Genomic DNA, 20,648 nt, shown 5'->3' with positions numbered 1-20,648 from the left:
GATTATTAATATAGTTATAATTGAGAAATTACTATTAAAAATTTTAATTTATCTAGAAAAGTTGAAACTCTTATCTTGTATTATAATAGCCTGCATTAAACAACTTATTGTTTTCAGATAGACAGATAGCAGAGGTTCAGACTGTGGCTCTTATTAACTTAAAAAGTTGGTTTCTAGTTAGAGGTGTTGGCTTGCTTCCTTTTTGTTCATCTAGGAAGTGTTCTCAAATCAGTTATCCTTAGCAAAGAGTATTGTGGTCTTAATGCCATTTGTGCTCTCTTCTAACATCTCTTTTAACTGTGTGTCTAACAACTTAGTTCAACTACTAGGTTAGCTGATGTGTAATTTTTTTTCAGTTAGTATCTCTGAGTAGGAATAATAATAAATAATTGAATCTGTTGATCAGTTGCAATTAACGTAAATGCCAGAACTAACATTCCAGCTTTAAAGTAAATGGTCTTAAATAACTAGCTCCTTTTAAAAAACTATATACTCATAGAATAATTGAGTTATTATAAGTCTTCTTGTCCAGTCCCTTCACAATACAGAAAAAGACACGGAAGCCCTCGGTTCATTCTTCCACTTGGTGCCTTTCGCCCCTGAGTTACCCTGGTGGATACAGGTTTGCTTAATCAAGTGTTATCTAGGTCACATTCTGTACCAAGTTTATGTTATGGCAAAGTTGTAAGTTTATAATACTTACTTTAAACTAGTGCAGAATTCTGAAGTGGAGATGCTTATAGTCATGTTCTTTTTATGGAAAATAATGGCTTTATTTATAGGGATCCGTTTTGTTCATGTGTATACTGAAGTGGGTTAGCCTGCTTAGACAAAAATAACTTCTAATAAATGTTCTCAACAGCATCACTATTTAATTTCCCTGACTTCTGTTATATACCAGGGGTGCCAAACAAATGTATACAAGCGGACACTTTGGTCAACATTGCTCAAGCAGTAGTTCGCTGTAATCAGAAGTGTCTGGACGCTGATGGTAACCACTTTGAGCACCTCTTGTAACTGCGGAAGTCAAACATGACTTGTATTCATCTTTTGTTATCCATATGTGTTGAGTATTACAGTGTTAATACAGTTTTCCTTTCTTAAAATGTGTATACATTGTTTGGCACCCTCTGTATATATAGAACTTAATCAGCTTCTGGTTACTTAACCAGTAACCTTGTTAAACAATTAAGGCACATTATAATCTAACACTTGATACAAGCCTCGCATGGACATTTTTACTTATTAAATCCTACTTATTAAATTCATTGCCTTTAGTAAAGCATCAAAAAGGAAAGTACCTGTTATCACATATTATCAGTGTGACGCAGAAATGCGTAATTAGCATTATTGTTTAATTTTACTCAGCCTTTGTAAAATTTTCAAATAGAAAGTATTACCATATTTTGACATGTATAATAATGTGCACATTTTTGCCCAAATTTGTGAGGGAAAAATAAGAATGTGCATTATACATGGGTAGTACTAATTCCATATCTATATAAATGTTTTTAATTCTTTTATTTATGCTTATGAGTTAAAAGTGTAACTCTAGAAATCAATAGCAATATCCGTATGCAAAATGATACCCTGGAATACAATAATTGGTTTTATTGAACTTACGATGACCTTGCAACGATGACTAGTTCTTTGCCTTCTGTGATGCCTAAATATCATAAATTTGTTACTGGTACATAAAATTCCTTGTACCTTGTTCTGTTCTTGTGTTTTGTAATTATTTGTTACATAAAATTTCTTGTAACATAATATGTTAAAAATAAATGCTAAAATTCCTTTATAATACAAAAGACAAGTACCTAAATGTAAACAAATAAAAATCTGAATTAAAACGAAAGATTTTTTCCCTGAAAGTTTGGGCCAGAAACATGGGTGCACATTATATACATGGGAGTGCATTATAAATGCAAAATATGGTACTTTTTGGGATATGAAAAACAGTATGGGAAATATAATCAGTAATGTTGTATAGATTATGTAGGGTGCCAGATGGGTACTGGACTTATCAGGGGAATCACTTCATAGATTGTGTAGATGCCTGACCGTGAGCTGTACACCTGAAACTGAAGTAGAATAATGTTGAGTGTCAACAATAATTAAATATACACACACACACACACACACACACACACACATATGGTCACGGGGTGTAAAGTATAGCATAGGGAATATAGTCAATGGTATTGTAACAGCTATATACAATGTCAGAGGGGTCGTAGATTGGGGGCATTCTCATTTTGTGAGGGGTGTAAATAGCTGTTATGTTTTGTACACCTGAAACTAATGAAAACGTATTACTTTTCCTAATATTTTAATTTTAGTAATTTAAAGAATCTTTTCTCCTACTCACTCTAATTCAAGGACCTATATAATAAATTCCTTCTTGAGTTTAATACAAAAAATGTTTATTTGAAGAAGTTTTGTCCTTATTGTCAGTAAACCTAGAATTATATTCAGTGCTAGCTTATCTGTGGTATCTGGTAACATCTGTTTGTCCCTAGGTCCAATTAAATAGGTATTTTAAGTGGTCAAGAAATAATAGAAATTGAAGTGATATTGAAAAATGAATCCTCTCCTTCAGAATAGAACGGTTGCTATTTAAATTATAGTTAATATGTATTTTTTGCTTAACATATTGTAAGAGTCGATATTTTAGTTTTAAAAAATGGACTATAGGCTTTTGAAAAATAAAATTGATGTTATTTGCTTTGAAAACTATGAAAATTTCTTTTTAGGAGAACCCCCAATCAAAAGAAACTTGATAAATGAATTTGACAGGACAGAAAATCAAGAAAAACCCTTAAAGTCTTCAAAAAGCAATCCAGACGGTAAAATTTGGTTTTATCCATATTTTTCCCCTTCTAATAGGTACTACCCATAATATTCTTAAAATTACTTTTTCTCATCTCTTTTGGGTATATATTAATAGATAATTGGAAAAGACTTTACAGTGTGGTTTGTTAAACTTATATCTTGCCTTGTTATGTGCACTTTTCCCTAATACCTAGTATGATATGGACGGTGTCCATCATTAGGAAATGTGAAATGATTAATAAAAAAGCTATAAGAATTTAGTAAGAACTTAGTATAATAATTTAAAGCTTAGGTTCAGGAGTCAAATCAAGCTTTGGCCCTCACCATTCCACCAAAATCATGCTTTCCTATGTCACATGGTGATCTCTGTGTTGGCAAATCCAGCAGGCATGTCTGTGTCCTCACTTGACTCCATCTTTCAGCCACATTTGACATATGAGGTCTGACAATTAAGTTCGCGAACTCATCCTAGAAAATGGCTACATACCTCATTGCTGAGTATCACTATGGTCACCTTCGAAGTGCTCCCCTTGGGAAGCTATGCACCGACACCAGTGCCTAGTGCACCCTTCAAAGCAATTTTGGAACTCTTTTGCTGGAATGGCCAATCAGAGCTGTCATCATATTGCCCTTGATGGCCTGAATGTCATCAAAATGTCTTCCTTTCAATATTTCCTTTATCTTCGAGTAAAGAAAAAGTCATTGGGGGACAGACCAGGTGAGAAAGGAGGGTGTTCCAATACAGTTATTTGTTTACTGGCTAAAAACTCCCTCACAGACAGTGCCGTGTGAGCTGGTGCATTGTCATGATGCAAGAGCCATGAATTTGTTGGTGAAAAGTTCAGGTCGTCTAACTTTGTCATGCAGCCTTTTCAGCACTTCCAAATAGTAAACTTGGTGAACTGTTTGTCCAGTTGGTACAAATTCAGAGTGAATAATCCCTCTGATACCAAAAAAGGTTAGCAACATCCGTACAAGTTCGCGAGCTTAATTGTCAGACCGTGTATAATTGTCTCAAGCTTTTTTGTGTAAATATTTACAATAATTTGTAGTAAATAGATATAGTAAATAAAATTTCCCTTAGATTTTCATTAATACATAATGTAAAATTCATTTTCATTAATAATACATAATGTAAAAAATATTTTTCTAGGCACAATAAACGATAGAAGATTGTTTATGCGTCACATTTCTTTAGAGCCGATTACCTGTACACCCTTTTGGTAAGACGTGTTTAAATTTTTTTTAAATTCTAATATTGTGTAGGAAAAATATGGGTTTTTTAAATAACTATTTCTAAAAATAATGGGACTAATATTCAATAAAGGAGTTAATGCTTCCCTTTTTGGAAGCCTACATCAGGATTAAATAATTCTGTACTTTGGTAGTACTTTATAGTATTATGTTATTATCTCATTTTTTAGAGTCATAAATAAAGTAGACAAACAGATTTTATTCTGATTTTTGGATGAGATATTGAGGTTGAGAGCGATTAAGGAAATTACTCATAATCAAATAACAAAAAGATGGCATATGTGGAAAATATCGTTTTATCTCTCCTCCCTCTCAAAACCTTGCTAAAATTACTAAGAGAATTTTTTTATGTATAAATCCACAAGGACAGTTATCAGAAGAAACAACAAAATTTTGGAAGCCAGAAAGCATGAAAAACTTAGAAAGCCAAAACCTGACATTAAAGCAAGCAGAGAAACTCTCAATTTCCCCTAAAGAATCTGAGAAAGACTCAAATTGGCAGCAACATGTACTTCTGAAGTTGAGGTAGAAAATAGGAAGATTAGTTGAAAATCTGTTTAAGAAACAGCTATATCCCCTCCTAAAGCAGACTGGCAGTTATCCCTCTTCGAGAAGGTTATTCTCAGGAGCAGACGAATGGGAGGGATTCTGAATTGGGAGTGGGATGGCGGGAGGGGACTGAAAACAGATTAAGTGAAAATTCATATGTTGAGTAGTGAGACTCCCTAACCCCCTTCTCATGCTTGGCTTCCAAATGCTGGCAGCGAGGCCTCTGGGCAGAAGACTGGAAATTTTTTTCTGGGGAATATGACCAGTCCAGTAGAAAAAACAAAAACTATTTACAGTTGCGGGTACTCAGCTGAAACAACATAGCCAGATCACCAGACAGTAAAGCCAACAATTGACCAGCCCACCAGTACACAGCTTCCAGTAAGCTCTTCAGGGGCTTCCCCCTTAAATAAGAACAGATAATCAAGGATCACTGGAAGAAAACCTCTATGAAAGATAGTGTCCCAAGTACAAAACCCAAAGCAACAAAAAAAAAAAAAAAAAAAAGAAAGAAAGAAAAAGAAACTTAAAGGAAATAGACTGTGCAAGGAGAAGAAAACTTCAAAATAACTTCAAAATAAAACTTACTAATATTCTCAGGAAAGAGAAGATATTGCATCCTTCAATTAAGAACAAGTTGCTAAAAAAGAGCTCTTAGAAATTCAAAATATGATGGCACAAATAAATTAACTCTGAAGTAATGGAACATCAAAGTTATGAATGTCCCCAGAATGTAGAGCAGAAAGAAAAAGAGACGAAAAAGGACTGAAAAGATAATCAGAAAGTAAATCCTGTGGATCTTAACATCTGAAAATTTAGAGTATGAGAAAGAAGGAACAGGAGAAATGAGAGAAATTTTCAGAGTAAGAATTTAAGATATTTTATCAATAGTGAAGGCCATGAGTTTCCTTGATTAAAAAGGCCCTCAGAGAGAGCACAGGAATAAAACTGGCCCACACTAAGGTGCATCCTCATATTTTAGAACACTAGGGAGGCAAAGAGGAACCTTAAATTCCCAAGGGCAAAAAAATCAGGTTTTCAATAAAGTTTCAAGGGTCACAATGGTATAAATCCTCTCATTGTTAACAATGGAAGCTAGCAGACTATAGATTCTGTAATGTATTATACAGAGCAATGCCTTTAAAATTCCAAGAAGAAATGATTTCCAACATAAAATCCTATCACTGACCAAAATATCAAATTAAGTGTGAGGGTAGCCCTTTTTCAGATGCCAGTTATCAAGTGGTTTATCTCCATAGCATTTACTACCATTTCGCATATTTGTTCCCATCCACTAGACTGAACTCTATGATTCTGTTATGTTCATCATGGTATCTCCCAGCCAAAACAGTGCCTGACACGTAGTAGGAACTCGTTAAATATTTGATGGATATGTGAATGGATAACTAAATGAGTTCTAGGGTGACTTCAAGTACCAGGGGTTTAGGGTTGGGTAAAAGGAAGTACGAGGTTTTTAACAAGATCTCAAATATTAGGAAGAACGTGTATGCCAGGGAAGATGATAAATATAGTTTGGGACATGTTGAGTTTGCAGTGAGTCTGGTGCCATATGCAGTTCAAACTGTAGAAATAACACCTAGAGGAAAGTTCAGGCATGAAGATACAGATTAACTTTTTTTATTAGTTTCAGGTATACAAAACAATGTAATAATGAGACATTTACACCCCTCACAAAGTGAAAACCCATTCCCCCGCAGATTAATATTTTTATTGTTAGGTATATGATTATTTAAACAATGGAAATTACTCACCTCACCCACAAAAGCGTATAGGAAAGAAATCCAGCTTTAGAGATAGGAATATTTTTAAGAGAAAGAAAAAAGGAAAAACCAGCAAAAATAAAGAGAGAGGAAGGAAGGAAGGAAGGAAGGAAGGAAGGAAGGAAGGAAGGAAGGAAGGAAGGAAGGAAGGAAGGAGGAAAGAATGGGACAATGGTTGTGTAGATATTAGTGGTGAGGATTTAAGAAGAAAAAAGTCAGCTGTCAGCTATCAGATCTAGTAGAATGAGTGCACACATGAAGCGATATTTTTTTGGTATTTGGGAAGTTACTAGCATCTTGATTGAGAACAATTTCTATAGAATAGTGGGAGAAATGAGAGTTAAGTGAATGCGGGAGTGAAAATAGCTAGTTAAATTACCTGTTTAGAAAGGTTGGCCATGAAGGGCAGGTAACAGTGAGTCTTAGCTTGAAGGGGAGATAAGGCTGAGGAAAAAGTGTTTCAAGGGTGGGCAAGGCTTTCAAGGGTGGGCAAGGGTGGCTAAATGAAAAGAGCACTAAGAAAAAGGTGGTAGAAAGAGAAACGAAGGAGGTAGAATAAATTGAAAGAATGGGGTTTCTTTCTAAAAAGACTGAGTTATTATTAGCTGGGGTCAAGAGTACCGGTGAAAGAGTTAGCCACAAGAAGAGGACGGACAGCTTTCTGTGGTAGGAGAGGTGAGTAGAGATGGAATGGGAGGAGACAGACGCAGAGGGATCTGTGTCTGACTGTCTCTGGTATGGAAAGTCAAAGCCTGGACTCAGTGGTGACAACTAGTGGTAGATTTGAAAAGTGTGGCATTGTTTTGGATGGCAACTATGATGAAATGTGAAACAGTAACCAGAATAGGATTTTTATGTAGCAATTGAGGGCCTCCAAAAAAATGCATATTCCATAACATCTACATATGTGTACATTTACTGGTAAATAATCAAACTTAAATGTTTTCTCCCCATTGTAGCACAACTAAGGAGTGGCAAGAAATACAGACTCCAAATTTGACTGTACCTGGTCAAGGATTTCTGTCTAAATCTCATTTTTATGAACACCTGACTTTGGAAAAATCTTCAAGCAATTTATCAGTTTCAGGGCAGCCATTTTATAAGGTTCTTGCCACAAGAAATGAAAAAAGAAGACACTCAATTACTACAGGCAAAGCGATGAAAGTCTTCGTCCCACCTTTTAAAACTAAGTCACATTTTCACAGAGATGAACAGTGTGTTAGCAATATTAATTTGGAGGAAAACAAACAAAAACAAAAAAACATAGATAAACATGACTCTGGTGTGAATGAAAATAATATGAATGACAGTGAAATTCATCAGCCTGACAAAGATAACGCCAATCAAGCAGCAACTGTAATCTCCACAAAGTGTGAGGAAGAACCGTTAGGTATTGCGTAAAAATTTATGTTGACATGTTTTTGCCTTTCAGTTAGGTATTTCTCATATGAAATAATGCCTCGAGGACTTCCCCCTTTTGTGGTGATTAATAATTTTAAAACTTCCTTAATGCTTTAGATTTTTCTAAGTCCAAACATTAGGTTTTAGTTATTCTAATATTTTCTTTCAGAGGTAACTACTTATAAACTTTGTTGTTTAAAAAGCTAGGACCGCCATTACTGGAATATATTTTTTATCAGGCTACTAATTTTCTTCCAAATTCGAAGTAAAAATAATAGATCTATTTCTGTTCTTTACAAGTTGAAACTCTTTTTCACCCCTGAAGATTTAAAATTAGAGCAAATTGATAGATGCGAATTTATGAAGCAAGGGTGGTACTTTTTAAATTTTATATTCAGTATTATTTTTTGCTAATTATTTATTCCTTAATAGATTTAATTACAAATCTTCAGAATGCCAGAGATGCACAGGATATGCGGATTAAAAAGAAACACAGGCAACGTGTTTTTCCACAGGCAGGCAGTCTGTATCTTGCAAAAACATCCACTATGCCTCGAATCTCTCTGAAAGTCGCAGTAGAAGGCCGAGCTCCCTCTGCGTGTTCTCATAAACAGGTACGCTTTTGTCTGTAACAGTAACAGCCTCTAAGCAAAGTGTAACTTTGTGTTGTTAACCAGTATCTCCAAGTTGTTCTGTTTGAAGACAGAACGCATTAAAGCAGGAATGATGGATGAATGAAATCCCCATGTTCCCCAGTCACCCCACAGTGGTAGCCTTGTCCTCTGCTGCCTTATCCTACCAAGCTGATCTGTGCTTCAGAATGACGATTTCTCTTCCTCTTCAAAGCATATTCATTTTATTACTATAAGTTCTCTTTACTAGCTGTTAGAGGAAAGTAGTGTCATCAAATTTAAAGTGTGACTAACTCATATCCCTGAACCCACAAAGAGCTATTTACATTTTTAAATGAGGATTCTGATCAAGCCAGCACTATCTAGGTAGCATTTTAGGCGCTGGAGAGGTGAAAATGATATTGGTAATGTTAATAGGTAATATTTACTGAGTATTTCCTATGTACTAGGTGTCTTCTAAGCTCTGTACCTGCTGGTTATCTCTCTTTCAATCTTCACAAGCACCCTAAAAGGAAGGCACTATTATTTTGTCCATCATTTTACAGATGAGAGGACTAAAGAACAGAGAGGGTTAAGTAACTGCTCAAAGTCACTTTAGTAGTAGAAGAACCACTATTCCAGAGTCAAGTCGGAACGAAGGAAAAGAACTCTGGGAGAAAAAGACGTGCTGGGGTGAAAGTGAGCACCTTGAAAGCAGGCCAGGCCTGTGTAGAAATCTGATCTGAGGCCAGCTTTCCTGAAATATACTTTTCATTGTTCTTTCCCTTTTAAATGTTTGAACTTAAGAGGTTTTGTAAAACGTAAATTACTTTTACCCCACAATGACTTTCTATGGCAGATCTAGCAGGAGGCATGTACACAAGGGAATGAAAAAGGTGCAGCAGACCCTTGCTTGGATGCATGGGTCATTTATATACATTAAGATTTTTAGCTTCTAGTAAGTAAGGTAAGTATTTTTACAGTGAATATTTTAATACTTAAATGAAAAATTTTTGGTAAATTCAGTTTTGGTTTGTTACAATTGTTTTTATTCAAAGAAACATGCTCTTTTGTTTGCTTTTTGTTTTTCATTATCAAATTTTTCTGATTTATTTTGTGCAGCTATATATGTATGGCGTTTCTAAACACTGCGTAAAAATTAACAGCAAAAATGCAGAGTCTTTTCAGTTTCACATTCAGGATTATTTTGGTAAGGAAAGTTTATGGGCTGGAAAGGGAATACAGTTGGCTGATGGTGGATGGCTCATACCCTCCAACGATGGAAAAGCTGGAAAAGAAGAATTTTATAGGTACTCTATGCAATAAGAGATTTGTGTTTTTATATATTCCATCATCCCGCTCTTCCTCACAAATCCCCCATTTTTCTCTTTCCTTATCTCTCTTGAACTTAAAAAGTTGTCTAGGAATCAAATTTTTATACATTGAATCATTTTAAGTTGATTATTGTCCAATAGACATTCTGTTGAAATCTTTTAAAATGTGAATTACCGTGTTTCCCCGAAAATAAGACCTAACCAGAAAATAAGCCCTAGCATGATTTTTTGTAAGACATCCCTGAAAATAAGCCCTAATGCATCTTTTTGGAGCAAAACTTAACATAAGACCTGGTCTTATTTTCGGGGAAACACGATATGTTTCATCTAAGGATTTAATAAATTGGTTTTCTTAAATTAGAGCATTTTTCTTATCAACCTACAAAATAAAAACTGATTTTGTTGTGTTTTTGGACTATTTTCAAGCAAGAATGTTATGTATATCTTGCATTTGTCTCGTGTTAACAAATATCTGCTATCGATTGTAGTTGGAAAAGTATGGTAAACAGTGGTATTATTTTCTTGTATGAAGTAGCCTGCACTGTGGAGAGGTTAAGAGTATTACCCTGTAACCTGGTGGGCATGGTTCGTAACGTTTGAGTGTTGACGCTCAAGTTGTTTTTTGTATCATTCATCAAACATTGAGCATCTACTATGTGCCAGATACTATTCTGGGTACTAAGGATGACAAACCAAGAAAATCTCTACCCTAAAATGTCATACATTCTAGTGGGAGTGTCTGGAGTGGGGAAAGAAAATTTTAAAGAGAAAAAAGAAAATTGTATTAGAAGGTGATAAATGCTATAAAGATAAAGCTGGAAAGGGGGTAGGAAGAGTTGAGTGGGGAGAGGTACAGGGTTTTTTAATGAGTAATTAGGAGGCTTCCCTGAGCCTGTGGCCTTTGATCAGTGACCTGAAGGAGCTTAAGGGCGTGAGCACGGAACCATTGGGCACAGCATCCTAGGCTTGGGGGGTGGCGGGAGGGCATGTTTATTCAGGGAGCAGGAGGAAGGTTAGGGTAGCTGGAGTAGACCCAGTAGATGTAGAGAGGTAGGGCCTTACAGACCTTTGCAAGAACTCCGGCCTTTATTCTGAGTAATCCTTTTCACTCCAAGTAAACCATCAGAATGTTTAAAGCAGAGGGTGACCTGATCTGACTTACTTTTGAAAGAAGGACTCTGGCTACTTGTTGAGATTGGACTGTGGGGAGGGGCAGGGCTGGGAGCAGAGAGACCGGTTCGGAAGCTGTTGCAGTAACCCAGGGGAGGGGTGGTTGCTCAGGCCAAGGAGGTGCAGTCGAGTTGGTGAAAGCTGTTGAGTTCTGCATATATTTTAAACGTAGTACCTTCAGCATTTGCTCAAGGAGTGGATGAGGAGTGTGAGGAAAGAGGAGAGTAAAAAAACCTCCAAAGATTTTGGCATTAGCAGTTGGAAGGGTAGTTACTATGTCCTGAGAGTTAGGAAGACCAAGGATGGAAGGGAAATTGGGAGTTCAGTTTGGGACCCTCGAAGTTTGAGGTATTAGTAGACATGCAGTGCAGATGAGCAGGCCGTCAGATATGCAAGTTTGGAGCTCATAGGTAAAGCGTAGGCCAAAGAAAGCAACTTGAAAGTTGTAAACATATAGATGGAATTTAAAGCCATGAAAAAGAGCCTGAGAAAGAAGAACCCGAAAGTTAGAAATAAAGCCAAAAAGCTGGTGTGGCACAAGCCAGGTGAAGGTGGCCCTTCAGGGGATAGAGTGACTGGCAGTGTCTATGCTGCTGACAAGTGCAATCAGATGAGGGCTGCGAAGTGATGGCTGAGGTTAGCACGCGGAGTCCCCACTAAAGTTAATGAAAGTAATTCAGGAGATCAGTGGGGTAAAAGCCGGATCACAGTGCCAACGGATGGCAGGGCAAGGAGAGGTGCTGGAGGGAGAACACAGTCATTCTTTCAGGCGCTGCCCAAAAGAGCAGCAGAGAAAAGGGCAGTATGTGAAGAAGGAAGTGGGATCAAAAGGTTGTAGTTTGCTATGTTTATTTGTTTGTTTGAAGTTCAAAAAACTGTTTTTTATCCCGTAGAAGGGAATAAAATCGATGATGCGGAGAGAGAGGAGGCATCTCCCAGATCGGTGTCCTTGAGTAGACAAGGAAGGGTGGGAGCTCATGTACAAATGGCAGAAGGCACAGTGTAAGGGGCGCATGCTGCTGGGTGCATAGATACGAGGGCAGAGGCTAATGAAAGCCACCTCCGTTCCTTACTACTGAGAGTGAGAATAATGGGAAAGGAAGTGGAACTTGAGATTTGAGCAGAGGGGAGCCCCAGGACTAGGGAAGGAAGTTCTTTGGTGATTTCTAAAAACAGTCTCTTTAAAAAATTGAAATAATTGTATTGACTAATATGTTAAGTGAATTTTTATTAGTATATTTTGATACATATCAATTCATTTTCTAAAATTATTTTTAAAACTTACTGAATGCTCTTCTATTGTGTAGTTTTTTGCAAAGAATAGTTTTGGTTATTGAAGTTAATATTGTCTTACGTGGTTTTTATTATATTATTTTACCTTTCTTTGTTCAGGGCTCTGTGTGACACCCCAGGTGTGGATCCAAAGCTTATTTCTAGAGTTTGGGTCTATAATCACTACAGATGGATCGTATGGAAGCTAGCAGCTATGGAATTTGCTTTTCCTAAGCAATTTGCCAATAGATGCCTAAACCCAGAACGGGTGCTTCTTCAACTAAAATACAGGCAAGTTTAAAGCATTACATGATGTCATCATGTCCTGCGATATCGGTCAGACTTCTCTGCAGTCTGACTTCCATGTCATAGAGGCACACAAGCCAGCTGTCAGTGACAGTTGCCATCCTACATTGCTGTACAGTTGTATAGGGTAGTTCTCTGGTCACCCCCCAACCCCCACTTAAGAGAAATCACACATTCATAAACCAGTCTCCCTCTTCCTCCCACCCCCTCTTTAATCTCATATTCTTGAGAAGAATATGAATTACTAATTCAATCCACTGTTCAGGGATTGCTAATAAAGCATTTTTGTATTTTGAGGGTTTTAATATTTAATTCATTTTTAACACTATAAAACTTAATGTATTTCTGGCTACCAAATTTTAAAATTCTCTCTGTCTCAGTATTTCTTCAATAAAGGTATTAAATTTTTAGTTTCAATTATTCAGTGACTTTTTTCTGCGATGAAATTGTACATTCATAGTTCCTAAAACGTGCATTTTTCTTTTTAGATATGATATGGAAATTGATAGAAGCAAAAGATCAGCTATAAAAAAGATAATGGAAAGGGATGACACAGCTGCAAAAGCACTTGTTCTCTGTGTTTCTGAAATAATTCCATCAAGCACAAATCTCTCTGAAACTTCTGGCAGTAGAACTAGCAGTGTGGAGACCAACAGCGCAGCCGCTGTGGAACTGACAGATGGCTGGTACGCGGTGAAGGCCCAGCTGGACGCCCCCCTCTCGGCCCTCCTCCAGATCGGCAGGCTGGCCGTAGGCCAGAAGGTCATCACTCACGGAGCGGAGCTGCTGGGCTCTCCTGACGCCTGCCCACCTCTGGAAGCCCCAGAATCTCTAAGGCTAAAGGTAAGATAAGTGAATGCACACTCTTGGGAAAAAATCAGTCACTGATTCAGTTAAATTCTGAAGAGCTTCTACATTTAAAATTTTTAATTTACCAACGCCTGTTAAGGATACACCATTTCTTGGAAATGGCATGATAATCTTAATGTAAGTGGCAGATTCCTCAAGTGCGTTTCTCAGAATGTATCCCGTTGTTAAGCAGCACATGACTGTAAAAGGCTTATGACCACCCCCCCACCCCCCCAAAGGCAGCCACTGATGCATCCAGCCTCAGGCTACTCATGTTCTCCCCAAAGACTGGAGCCACTCTGAAGCTTCGGCTGTTCCTTTGGCTGACACTGCTACGTCTCCTCTTCTCCTTCGTTTAGACAATAACTATTAGCCTCCTGTGACGAAGGAGGAGGAGTGAAGTCTGGATTCAATCTTTACGTTATAATGACAATAGTTTTTGCAACTCAGCATATAATATACTATGATTACATTTCCTTTCTTCACAACTTACTGCTTTCCCTGGAGTTATTAACTTTCTTGCTTTTTTTATTTCTTAATTTTCTGTGTCCTTACCACCAACTCATTCCCATACAGGAGTTATATAAAACTCATCCCAATATGTTAAAATACCTTAATCAGCTCCATTTCTTTTTCTTGGAGATCCCTTGGACCTCTCAATATTCCTGCTTTATCTGAAGTGGTTATTTTCTACATGTGCTGCACAGTTATTCTGGAAATTGTTTTCACCTCTTTCTGTGTTAGAAGCCCTGTTTTCTGGATTTCATATCTTTCTAGCTTTATTCCCTTGGTTTAAGGACACACAACCCAGAAGCCTCTTGAGAAAGGGAGCATGCAGCTTTTTAAAATTATATTGTAAGGTTGGCCAAATAAAGAGTTTGAGATTGAAATAATTCCTTTAGAATTTTGAAGCCATTTCCTCTGTTATCTTCTTGCTTCTAGTGAAGCTTCTGCTAAGTTCAGTACTATTCTTATTCCCAGTCCTTTACTGTGAGATCTGTTTCCAAGAAGTGTTTAAGATCATTTGTCTCCAGTATTCTGAAATTTCATAATAATGTCAGCCTTTGTGTTAAATCATTGTCCTGGGTACACAGTGACAATCAGTCTATAAACATATGTTCTTCACTGAGTTTTGGGAAATTTTCTTGAAGTAGTTGTTTGATAATTTCTTCCCTTCTGTTTCTTTCTCTTCATTTTTTTTTTTTAAATTCCTGATATTTGGGCACTAAGCCACTTAGATTGATCCTGTAATTTTCTTGTTTCTTTCCCTCTTCTCTTCCTTTTTTATTGTCTGTTTCACCCCCTACTTTCTAGTTCTTAATCTTTTTCTTTTAATCCCTCAAGTGAATTTGTGCCTTCTGGCATCATTTTCAATTTCCTGAGACCTTTATTATCCCCTAAATGTGTTTTTCTGACATCAGGATTTTATTTCACAGATACAGTATCTTCTCGTCTTTCTGAGGCTGATTAGCATTTTGTTTTATTTTAGTTTTTTTGCTCCCTGCATTTTTTTCCCCTGTGAGAACCTTTTTTTTGTTTGTTTGGGTGTCTCAGGTTGGAGACTTTGCCCCACTGCTGGTTGTTAGTTGTTCTTTCCTCTTCGCTAATGGGGCACTAATGAGCTGATTAGAAGTGCTGTGTGAGGTCAGTGGGGCTTGTCAACTTGTGGGTAACATGGGGATGTGTTTTTTTTTTTTTTTTTTTTAATTAGGAGACCCTCAAATATCAGCAACTGTTAGGAGAGCTGGGCAGAGTAAGAAAACTAACAGGGAGTCCTTTTCAGCGTAAGGGTTTTCATTGCATTTTTTGTTTTCCATACAGCATCTCACCCCACGCTAGCTGCTTCTGCCTGGTGTTGCAGAGTCCAGGATGTGTGTGGTTTAGCCTCTCCAGAAAGTAAATTCTCCTGGGTTCTTTTTGGGGTGAGGGATGGACCGTCACGTGGTTGCCTGGGATGGGAGAGGAAATCTGAGATCTTAACTATCTTCATACAAAATCTCCACCATTCCTCCCATTTTCAGCCGCACCTCATGCTCCTGCCTACAGAGGGTACCTGTTGCCTCCAGTGTCTGGGTTATTTCCTCAAATTGTTTTGTTTCATATTGGCTCCATACAACAAGTTTGCTAGCTGAGTAACCTTGGGTCAGTTATGTAATTTCCCTTATACTTCAGTTTTGTCACCTGTAAAATGGGAAGTCTTAGGGTTGTTGTGAAGATTAAATGTTAATATAAAGCACTAACGCTGTGCCATGCACCATAGTAAGTACTCTGTGAATGTCTGCTGTTTTTATTAACTGTAATCATCCTCGAGCCGCTTTGCTATTTACCACTCGTGCAACAGATTTTTAGCTTCCAGATTTTTGGTGATACCTCATCTATTGTCTTCTCCAGTTCTCTTTGTTCTTGTAGGTTTTTTGAGGGAACCTAGATAAATAAGTATATTTTAATCCATCATGTTTAAATTAAAGCATCTTTTATTAATTTTCTAATACAGGCAGACCTTGGAGATATTGTGGGTTCAGGGCCAAACCACGCAATAAAGCGAATGTCGCAATAAAGCGAGTCACATGAATTTGTGGTTTCCTAGTGCATATGAAAGTAATATTACACTATACTGTTAAGTGTCTAAAATCAATGTACATACCTTAATTAAAAATACTTTATTGCTAATCATCATCTGAGCCTTCAGGGCCTTGTACTCTGTTTGCTGGTGGAGGGTGTGCCTCACCACCAATGGCTGCTGACTAATCAAGGTGGTGGGAGCCAAAGGCTGGGGTGGTTGTGGCAATTTCTTAAAAAAAGACAAGTGAAGTTTGACATTTTGACTGACTCTTCCTTTCACGAATGATTTCTCATAGATCACAGATCACCATAACAAATATAATAATAATGAAAAAGTTTGAAATATTGCAACAGTTTCCAAAACGTGACAGACACAAAGTGAGCAAATGCTGTCAGCAAAATGGCTCCAGGAGACTCGCTTAATGTAGGATTGCCACAAACCTTCAATTTGTGAAATACACAATATCTGCAAAGTGTATGGGGGGGAATCACAGCATAAATTATATATATGTATAACCACTATGCTGTACACCTCAAACTAATATAAAATAATATTGAATGTCAATTGTAACTGAAAAAATAAATAAAAATATATATATTCGTGAAGCACAATAAAACAAGGTATGCCTGTGGTAATATTTATATAACATTAAGACTTTATAGCAGCATAAATAATTTTTTTAAGATAGTACATTTTGAAAGTATTTTTACTGTCGTACACTTTTTCAACTTATTGTCTTCCTTCATGAGACTTTTTAAAGTGAATATTTTTAAAGCAGCCAGTCCTAAAAGAATGAAAATGTTATGAAATCTGAAATACAATTGACTATATTTCCTTCGTTTATAAACCAATGTATTCCTTAATTTGTCCAGATTTCTGCTAACAGTACCCGGCCTGCTTGCTGGTATGCCAAACTTGGATTCTTTCAGGACCCTAGACCTTTTCCTCTCCCCTTGTCATCACTTTTCAGTGATGGAGGAAATGTTGGTTGTGTTGACGTAGTTATTCAAAGAGTATATCCTATACAGGTATGATATGTTCTTGAAACTTACTCTCTATTTCTCTCTTTTGAGACAATTAGTTTGAATGATCCCTCCTTACCATGTTTTCTGTTCAATGCATTATTACAGTGGGTGGAGAAAACATCATCTGGATTATACATATTTCGCAATGAAAGAGAAGAAGAAAAGGAAGCAGCAAAATATGCAGAGGCCCAACACAAGAGACTAGAAGACTTATTCACTAAAATTCAAGCAGAACTTGAAGAGCATGAAGGTAAAATGAGTTGTATATTACAAGTTTTTTTATACGAAAACAAGTTTTTTTCACTAGAGTTTTTGGAGGCTTCTCGTTTAACTTTTGTAATTGGGTAAATTGTCTTTGAGTAACAGATTTCTTTGTTCTAATTCTGAATCTGAATTTTTTCTGTTTTTCAAAATATTATTACATAAACATACAGGTAAGCATTGACCTAACCCCAAATTGTTAAATCTTTACTCAACATACTGAACTTTTTAGATACTGTAATTGTCTTACACAATTACATAGCCATAACACTTTGCAGAAGTACATTCCCTCTTAAGCGTCAGTACTGTAGTATCTTTTTTTGGTATTTGTAGTATTTATAGTATCTTATTTTGGTATTAGAGAAAGAATAGCAGCATGGGAAAGAAATATCAAATTATTTTCCCCTAGACAAGTACTGTATAAATCACTTATATGTGGAGTATAAACAAGACTAACTCGTAAAAAAATGGTGGTTACCAGAGCATGGGGTGGGGAGATAAGATTGATATTGTTTAAGATACTTACAGTGAGTAGTAAATAAGCCATAAAGATCTAATGCGCAGTATAGTGAATGTACAGAGGGTGCCAGAATAATATATACACATTTTAAGAAAGGAAAAAACGGTATTAAAATTGTAGTACTCAATATATACCGATAACAAAAGATGAATACAAGCCACATTTGACTTCTGCAATTACAAGAGGTGCTCAAAGTGGTTGCCGGCAGCGTCCAGACACTTCTGATTACGGCGAACACTGTTTGGTAGATTTTTGTGGGAAGCGTGTAAACTGCTCCAACACCACAGCAGAAGCAGCAGGACTTGTTGCTGTGCGCGGCCTCCAGGATCTTCCTTGTGCACGTCACACACAGCACCAAGTGTCTCAAACTTATCACGATGCGTGCAGTTAGGCGTGTTGGAGGTTCTGTTGCACATTCACGCCTCCATTGTCGTTGTACTTCCACAACGTTCTCGAATTTCAAATACCACTTCAAAATGGTCTTGCATTCCTCGAACAACAACCATGATTCTGCCATTTTCTGTCCTGCCTGTCGCATGGTGACACTAGCATTCATTGGATTAACACCATCTTTTGTGCAATCATACTACGCATTGCTAATGTAATTCAATTCAACTTCAAAAAGTAATACATAGATAACCTCTCCTTAAAATGTATATACATTTTTTTGGCAACCTGGTAGACAGTATGTCGCTATAATTATGTAAGTTCATAAATATGAATACAACAATCATATTACAATATATAAATATCAAAGTAACATGTTGAACACCTTAAATTTACACAACGCTATATGTCAAACATATTCAATAAAAAGAAAAACACTCAAAAAAATAATTTTCCCCTAAGCCATTGTCATTCTCTTTCTTCAGTGTCCTACCTACATTATATAACTTTTGCAGTTTTTTGTTGTTGTAGTTGTTGAGTTTTATGTTATTATAATTGGAGCTAGAACTTGTTTTCCCTGTGACATCAATTTTAATAATAAAAATCATAGTGGTTTTTTTTTTTGCTTAAAGGACATGAAATTTTACTTTTTTAATATCTTTTTTGCTGAAAATTTTATGTTCTGCGTTGCTTCATGATTTTTTATATTATTTAACTTCATGTTGTATATAAATCTGCAAAAAGAATTGGACTCAAAATTTGATTTGCTTAAACTTATCACTGTCTCATGGTGTTTCTGTGATTAAGTAAATCACAAAATAATTTACTTAATTTACAAATTACTCTAATTAAGTAGACTCTTTGTATGACAATTTTTTAAAGCCTGAGTACATTAGTTTGACATTTTCCTAGAAAACTTGTAGCAGATAAATGGTTTCTTATTTTTTAACCCCTGTTCTTTGGGTATTTTTGCTTGGCTCTCTAGCTTCCAGTGTTAACTTTGTGGTTTGGCTGATTAGTGATTTTTTTCCCTAGAAAACAGAACAAAACAATGTCTACCTCCGCGTGCACTGACCCGACGGCAGGTGCGTGCTCTGCAGGACGGTGCTGAGCTCTATGAAGCTGTAAGGACCGCACCAGACCCCGGTTACCTGGAGGTGAGAGAGGAACAGGCACTTCACCCGTTAGGTGGGAAGTTGTGGTCACCCCTGACCATCATGGGAAGCGGAGTATTAAAGGCTGTTCTCAGAGGGGTCCCCAGTGATGTGGCAAACTTCTGTGGCACATTTCAGTTCTGTATCAAATAAAGGGTAGGAGGGTTAAATAACTTTAGATGGTAAGTGTGGCTTAAAAAGTAGGCAAAACTTGTTTACTTTTAAGATGAAGCAAGTATCTATAAAGCAATGCCTCAGTTTCCACATTCTTAGCTTTTTCTCGCATCCTACTTAGAGCTTGTTTCATAATCCTCTCCTTTCAGGGTGCTGAGATCGAAAAGTTTCAGAAGCACTAAACTGTGTTGGAAATAACAGAGGCTTTAGAATCATGGCTCTGCTGTTTATTAGCCAAGGAAATTGGGCGTAAAATAACTATAAAATGGGCATAAAATAAGTTGTTTTAGGATCAAATTAGATAATGTACGTAAAAGTGTACTGTTACAAAATTCCATAAAGATGTTAGTTACTATTATTAGAACATCATTTCATATATTCAGGTAAGCTACCTCCTAAATTTTCAGACACCTTGGTATCCAATTAATGCAAATTCTAGGATTAGTTTGCTAGATAGGGAGAAGATGGAAGGTGTTAGGAAAGCTATTGTTTGTTTATTGGTTAATCTCATTTATTTGATGACAATAAATCTATATAGCCTTAGTTCTCTTAAATAGTGGGACTACAAAATAATGAATACTCTATTAGGAGAGTGAGCAGTGCTGTTCTGAATGGAATTCCCTCATGTTCCCAAGTGACAACCCATGGTCCCTGTGAGAGGTGAGCCCAGTTGTGAAGCCTGGCAGTGTATCTGCGGCAAGTCTGTGAGTGAAGGCTTTATTCTGCTTTCCTGAGAAATGATTTGCCTTTCTCTCTTATTACCTATGTTGAAGCTTATTTATGCTTTCTATGAGTCATCATGAAGATAGGTTTAATTTCATCCACAAAATTTAACAAGATCCTTATTAATCTAGAAGCTTTTTGTAGAATTTATTTATAAGGAGAAAATAGGGGACAGAATGAAAGCTGGAGGACTAAGTTCTGACCTGGTCCTGCCACCTTGTAGCTGGACAGGTGAGTTGCCTCTTAGGCTTCCTTTCCACCTTCTACCAAGGGAAGGCCTGAGAGGACCTTATCTCTGAGGTTGTGGGTTCATACAGTTCTATGAGATTTCACTTAGGTCAAGTTACTGTAATGCTTGAAGGGAAAAAGAACCATCCATTTCTGAAGTACCCTTTCAAAGGATTTGTTTTAAGTGATAATATTAAATGTTGTGCAACTTTGGAAATCACAGATTTTTTTTTTTTTTAAATGCGTGTTTAAAC

General features: G+C 36.7%; 1 protein-coding gene across 2 annotated transcripts in view; it reads left to right on the top strand.

Annotated features, from left to right (window-relative positions):
• The window catches only part of BRCA2 (BRCA2 DNA repair associated), a 55,994-nt gene that overhangs the window by 19,616 nt on the left and 15,730 nt on the right, over positions 1–20,648 (top strand). Inside the window, exons 12-22 of one of the 2 annotated variants that reach the window (XM_088793138.1) lie at positions 902–991; positions 2,754–2,846; positions 3,986–4,055; positions 7,376–7,806; positions 8,250–8,431; positions 9,551–9,738; positions 12,325–12,495; positions 12,999–13,353; positions 16,795–16,950; positions 17,053–17,197; positions 19,151–19,272. In XM_088793138.1, the coding sequence (XP_088649264.1) occupies positions 902–991; positions 2,754–2,846; positions 3,986–4,055; positions 7,376–7,806; positions 8,250–8,431; positions 9,551–9,738; positions 12,325–12,495; positions 12,999–13,353; positions 16,795–16,950; positions 17,053–17,197; positions 19,151–19,272 (2,003 nt within the window). The remainder of the gene's footprint in view (positions 1–901; positions 992–2,753; positions 2,847–3,985; positions 4,056–7,375; positions 7,807–8,249; positions 8,432–9,550; positions 9,739–12,324; positions 12,496–12,998; positions 13,354–16,794; positions 16,951–17,052; positions 17,198–19,150; positions 19,273–20,648) is intronic. The other variant, XM_088793139.1, reaches the window with a different exon arrangement.

This window comes from Rhinolophus sinicus, chromosome 16 (genome assembly GCF_057876585.1).
Source record: "Rhinolophus sinicus isolate RSI-liver-muscle chromosome 16, RSI-T2T, whole genome shotgun sequence".
NCBI classification, from domain to species: domain Eukaryota; kingdom Metazoa; phylum Chordata; class Mammalia; order Chiroptera; family Rhinolophidae; genus Rhinolophus; species Rhinolophus sinicus.
Note: the sequence above shows the minus strand (reverse complement) of the source record. Positions and strands in the feature narration are given on the sequence as shown.